At 55.8% G+C, this 6,332-nt stretch overlaps 1 protein-coding gene across 1 annotated transcript; it reads left to right on the forward strand.

The window, feature by feature from the left end:
• Positions 1-255: 255 nt before the first annotated feature.
• TGOLN2 (trans-golgi network protein 2) lies at positions 256-6,332 on the forward strand. The gene is made up of 4 exons (XM_038171856.2): positions 256-391; positions 630-2,152; positions 2,905-2,988; positions 3,222-6,332. Exons 1-4 carry the CDS (start codon positions 343-345, stop codon positions 3,225-3,227), a joined length of 1,662 nt encoding a protein of 553 aa, XP_038027784.2. The 5' UTR covers positions 256-342; the 3' UTR covers positions 3,228-6,332.

A 6,332-nucleotide genomic window follows, 5' to 3' on the forward strand; every position in this document is an offset into this window, starting at 1 on the left:
CGCTTCCGGCCCGGGCTGCGGCCCGCGGGCTGATAAGCCCCGCCCACTCCGACAGAGCCACGCCCCCACCGCACAAAGCCACGCCCACTGCTCCCTAGGCAACAAGCCACGCCCACACATCACAAACCACTCCCCCTTACCATTAGCCCCGCCCACAGACCACGCCCATCTATCCAAACCCCGCCCCTCTCCACACCAAGCCCCGCCCCGCCCCTCCCCGCGCGCGGCTCTTGACTCTCCCTCCCGCCTCCCCCCCGCCCTCCCTCTCGCGAGATCTCCCCCCGGAAGCGGCGCCGCCTGGCCGGAAGCGGAAGCGGGCCGGGTGCTCGGAGCGGGGCTGCCATGGCGCTGCGGCTGCTGCTGCTGCTGCTGCTCGGCGCCGGGGCCGGGGGTGAGCGGGGGCGGCCGGGGCCGGGCCGGGAGGCTCGGGGGGGGTCCTGTGGGGGGCTGGGGTACGCGCAGGCTCTCGGCTTTTCGCCCCGCGGGGGGCTGCGGACGGGGTCTCGGTGGCGCCCGGCCCGGGTTGGGCCCTTGGGGCCTCCCCGCTCCGTCCCCCGGGCCGGGGCTGCCTCACGGGCGGGTTTTGCGGTGGCTGCGGGCGCTGACGGCGGGCTGTGTGCTTGTTGCAGGTGCGTGGCTGGGCGCGGAGCTCCCCGGGGCCCGCAGCACCTCCGCGCTCGCTGAGGGGTCGCTGCCCCGTGCCCCTCAGCGGCCCGGCGGGAACCCAGCGTGGGGGGAGAGCTTCGAGTCGTTGGCAGCGCACAGCAGGAAGGTAAAACGGGAGCAGAGCGATCCCCCGAGTGACGGAGGCAGTAACGGACAGCCAGAGAACAGCAGCACCAAGAACCAGGGCAGCAGCAGCCCCAGTGACCAAGATCACATGCAGCATGGCAACAACGCTGGTGGGCAAGCCCAGAACGGTGCCGACAGCAACACTCGCAAGGACAAAGATAAAAAAGAAAGCGAAAACCAGCAAAATGGTGACAGCGACGCCAAGAAAGAGAAGGAAACCCAGACGGGTGGTGGCAGTGATGGTAATGGCAGCAAGGGGGAAAAAAACAGCACTGAGCAGGGCAACAACAAGCAGAAAAGCAACGACCAACAGCATGACAGCAACGGGCAGGGAAACAACAACGACAACCAGCAGCAAGAGAACAACGGACAGGGAAACAATAACGACCAACAGCATGACAACAACAGGCAGGGAAACAACGACGACAAACAGCAGCATGACACCAACAGCCAGGGAGACGACAACAATGACCAACAGCAAGAGAGCAACAGGCAGGGAAACAACAACAATGACCAACAGCAAGACAACAACAGGCAGGGAAACAACAACAATGACCAACAGCAAGACAACAACAGGCAGGGAAACAACAACAATGACCAACAGCAAGACAACAACAGGCAGGGAAACAACAACAATGACCAACAGCAAGACAACAACAGGCAGGGAAACAACAACAATGACCAACAGCAAGACAACAACAGGCAGGGAAACAACAATGACCAGCAGGGAAACAACAACAATGACCAGCAGCGAGACAGCAACAGGCAGGGAAACAGTGATGGGCAGCAAAATGGTGACCACCAGGAAGAAAGAAACAAGCAGCAAGACAAGGACCAGCAGCAAGATGACGAGCAGAAAAAGAAGGACCATGAGCAAGACAGCAGCAGGCAGGAAAACAACGGCCAGCGGGAAAACAACGACCAGCAGCAAGGCAACAACAAGCAGGAAAACAGCAAAAATGGGCAAGACAGCAGCAGGCAGCAAAATGGTAAGACTGAGGAAGAGAGAAAGATGAAGGAAAATGGAGGCCAGCAGGACACCAACAGGCAGGAAAGCAGCGACACCAACAAGCAAGGCAGCAGCCAGGGCGCTCAGACAGACTCACAGAGAGAGAAAAACCCATCGTCACAGTCTGTACCCCTTCCTGGCAATGAAGGCTCTCCAGACAGCGAGGAGCTCCAAGAGGAGGGGGATGGGGATGGGAACGGCAACGGGGGCTCCTCGGTTAGTAAGGAGAGGGAGAAGAGCAACCCTACTGCTCCCAGGGAGCAGTCGGAGAACAGCCACTTCTTTGCCTATCTGGTGACCACGGCCATCGTTGTCGCTGCCCTGTACGTCGCCTACCACAACAAGCGCAAGGTGAGTGGCTCTGCTCCTCGCCCACACCGCACCTGCTGGGCTGGGAGCTTCCTGCCAGACTGTCTGGGACGTGCTCGGCTGCAGCTCTTTCCCCTCTGCTGCTCTGGTTTGGTTTTTGTCTTTGGTTTCCTGCCGAAGCCTCCCCTTCGCTGAGTGGTGTGGGTTAGCGTTGATCTGAGCCCCGGCGTCGGCAGCTGTGGGATGAGCAGAGGGGTGTTGGGGCGTGTTTCGGGGATGAATTTGGGTGTTGTGACAAGGAGGGTGGGTCTCCATGGAAATCGGGTGGCCCCAGCTCTGGCAGTTATTTTGAGCTCCGAGAAATGGAGCTGGGAGAGGAGGAAAGGAAACAACGTGTGAAGTTACCCCGTGCTTCTCACTGACGAGGAGTTTTCTGTGTAGCAGGTTGCAAAAGACTTGTCTTTAAATAGCAGCACACAGAGGGCCGCAGCTCAGAGGACAGAGCTGTTGTCTGCTGCTTTTTCCCTCCTGCAGAGCTATTTTTGAGGTGGGGAAAAGGAGAACAGCTTCTTACTTTTTTTCTGCACGTTAGGCAGATCTCCTTGTTGCCTGCTTTCAATCTTAGCTGCTTCTAAATTATGACACTTGTTTATTTCGAGTGCTTTTTCAAATGACATGTGGCCTGTAGAAGGAGGCAAGTGGAGCTTGTCCTTGGCTCTGTTTGAATTGAGAAAAAGTGTCTGTGGCTGTTACTGACCTGCCCCCGTTGTCCCTGCCTCTCTCTCTCTACAAAGATCATCGCTTTTGCTCTGGAAGGGAAAAGATCGAAAAGCGGTCGACGGCCCAAATCTGGCGATTACCAGAGACTGGATCAGAAGGTAAGGGCCGCTTGGTTTGCCAGCCCAAACCTCCCCATTTCACCTCACCAACGTTTGGGGAAGTTGTTTCCCCTGCCAGGAATTTCCTGACTTGCCCCTGGGGCGCAGTCGGGTGGCCGGGCAGTTGGAAAGGGCTCGGCTTTTGTTTGAAAGTTCCTCAGAGAGGCTCGGCCCTCTGAAGCCCTGGTGCTCCGTCAGGGTCATTGCTTAAACCTCTCCTTTTGCCTTTCCAGATCTAGATTCCTCCTCAGGTGTTGAATGGAACAAGGATGCCCGGCGATGGAATCCTGGGACCCCACCGACTGCCCTGCTGTAGCACTCTGAATCGTAGCTTTGCTGTCGTCTTTGGACTTCAGAGGACAGGAAGGAGAAATGCTTCTAGTTCTGCACCTGCACCTTGGTAATGTTAAACTTCTCACTTCCCTAAAACGCGTTTCTCAGCTGCCTGAAGGTGAGCTGCTTTTCTGCCTGGGTGTCTGTGGCCCGCAAAAAGCCAGCTCCCAGCACCTGGCAGAACTCCTGCGTCCAAATGAAGTGGAATTGGCCATCTACTGTACCTACGTCTGCTCTTGAAAAAAGTCTGCCTGCGAAATGAGCCATGTGGTTGTCTCCTCTGAGTCATAGAGCTGCCTTCGGAACCAGCACAGAGATCTCTTCCTCTGTCCTTTCTATTTGGATGCTCAGGTTCGGAGCGAGGCTGATTGCACTAGCTTGGAAATTATCCGCCAAGGACCCTGATCTGATTTTCCTGCTTTCTTTCTCTCTGTGATGAAGACAATGTCAGTCTGACACCTAGGTTCTCCCTGTAACGCGCATCTTGGGAGGTGCCGGGGCTGTCCCTGGCCCTTTGGCCGTAGCTTAAACTTCCTCCACACGGGTCGTTCCCTCGCAGTCCCCGTGGCTGGGGTGCTTGCACTGATGACATTCAGTTGGATGCTGTGAAGGGGCCACTCAGGCTTACAGAGCCCCGCGCCTAATCGCTGCAGTGAAGTTATGGCAGACCTGAGAGGCTGATTTCCTCCCTGCTGTAGGATGTCGTTGTGTGGTAATGCGGAGTGTGCGGTAATCCAGCAGCATTTGGGGTGAGAGAAACCTCAGTCCTTCAGCCCCCTTCCTCAGAAACGCGGCGCTGAGGCCCGTGAGCGTTCAACGCTCTTCTCTGCGGCGCTGAGCGAGCCTCCGTGTTGATCCCAAGTCCTTGGATCAGTTCCTGCTGAAGAAGTGTGGCTCACTGAGGGGTGAGGAAGCTGCTGATCCTGGGACTGCTCATCCGTGGGTGCCTCGTGGCTCACAGCACCACCTCCAAAGCCGTCGCAGCCCGCGGCGGGGCGCGCTGCCTCCACATGGCTCCTGCGTGGAGGCATCTCCTGAGCCAGGTGCCCTGCCCGTGGGAGGGATCGTGGCTGCTCACACACCTCTGCCAGCCCCTGCTGTGAGAGGTTTTGTGTCTCTGAATGTACACACGGCCAGCTGCTTGGCACTGATTGCCTCGGTATCACTGTGGAGCACTTAAACCAGGGCCGGGGACGTACCGGTTGTATTTCAGGCTGCAAAACATGTTGATTGCTGAGTTAGAGCTGTGACGCTGTTCTTATTTTGGTAGCTCTACTCCAAAGATGTTTGTTTGAGACAGGGCATTTTGGGAGACCGCGCAAAGTGCCTGCCCAGCTTGTTATTTTGTGCTTTTTTCCCCGATGTGGGCAGGAAAAAGAACGGCATGACGCATCCAGAGCTCTTCACACGGGTAAGCTTCCACGCCCAAAGCTCTTGCCGACCGTAGGTGAGTCATCCCCTTGCTGGCTGACTGCACAGGAAGAATCCTGTCCCCATTTGAGCTGCCAAGCTCGGGGGCTGATTTCCCTTCCGCTGGCCACAGGAGCGCCTCGTGGCGCGAGGCCTGCCCTCCTGCAGCCTCCCGAGGTTGCGGACGATTGGTGATCTGCCTGCGGTCGCTAAAGATAGTCACCCTGACAGGGGCCCAGTTTCCTTGCCTGGAGATGAAAGCTGCAGCTGTATTCTGTTGTGGCTCATTCCTCTTGTAAGAGGGGATCTGGGGGCTATGTGCACAGCTTGACCCACTTAAGAGAAAAATCCTTTTTTTTTCTTTTTTTTTTTTTTTTCCTAGCTGTCAGCACAAAGGGCGAGTGGGAGAGGGTCCCTCTTGACTTTAAATAGCTCCCAAGGTTTTTGTAGTAAACTTCTGATGCTAAAAGTACTCGTAGAGGCTATTTTGGTGAGCGGGAGCGTGAGGTGGGGGGAAGAGAAAGGAAAACAAGTCTGGGAACATAACCCTGGAGGGAAATGCTCTGTCTGGGAGGGGGGGGAGCTCGCGCAACAAGGCGTCGCTGTTTCTGATGATGACTGCAAAGTCAGGCGCGCTGTCGGGTGGCCGGTGTATGGACAGGCTGCGGGGTGGGAGCTGGGGGCTGCTGTCTGCTGCTAGTGGGGGGAAACTCTCTGCTAAGACGTGAAATACCACGTGCATCTGAGCTGCTCCTTCCTGAAGTCTTAGAGTTTGTGCTGTGCTCCTGCTTTGTCCTGTTTTTGTTTTTTTTTTAAAAAAACAAACATTGAAGAATAGTTTACAAAGGCTTTTTTACAACCTGCTTGCTTTTATATCCCACGAGTTTTTTCAGATGTCTTTCAGTCCTCTCTCACTCCAAGTTCTGGTGGAAATCCCACCCTGCTGAGAGCACTGGGCTGTTGATAGCAAGCTGAAGCTTCTGATAGCAGGACCTCAAGTGTCCCGATCGCTGTTCCACTGCCAGGTTGTGCCGAGCAGAGCAGCACGAGCTTTTTACCAGGTTGCTGAGATCAAACCTCACGTCTCTGCCGGAGCTGTCACCTTGCTTGGTGGCTCCAGCAAAGCAGGAAGGCGCCGAGAGGCCGAGCCAGCACCGAGGGCAGGAGCCTTGGCCGGCAGAGCTCACGTGGCGGTGGGGGGCTCGCAGCTCAGCCTCCTCCTACCCAGCAGCTCCCAGGTGCCCTGCTCCTGGCAGCAGCCTCCGTAACGCAACGGCGTGAAACCTCTGGGAATGACTTCTGTTGATTTCTGGTTTTGTTTAATTTTAAAATGGGATTTGAGTTTATGCAATGTGTTTCAAACTGGTCAAGGTGCGTGAAACCTTTTCCCTTTGGACACAAGACGTTTTCCAATGGATGGTATCTGTCGGTACGTAATTTTTGCCAAATGTTCCTGTTAGGCCGGCTGCCTTGCCAGGTTGAATCAGCAAATGGTTTGTTTTCTGCTGCAGTGCAACGCACCTTGCTTTGAAGGATCAGAATTTTTATATTTCTTTGTACTTTTTTCTGTGTGGTAAAGTCAATAAATGATTTCAAAAATA

Source organism: Anas platyrhynchos, chromosome 23, assembly GCF_047663525.1.
Source record: "Anas platyrhynchos isolate ZD024472 breed Pekin duck chromosome 23, IASCAAS_PekinDuck_T2T, whole genome shotgun sequence".
Taxonomy (NCBI): Eukaryota; Metazoa; Chordata; class Aves; order Anseriformes; family Anatidae; genus Anas; species Anas platyrhynchos.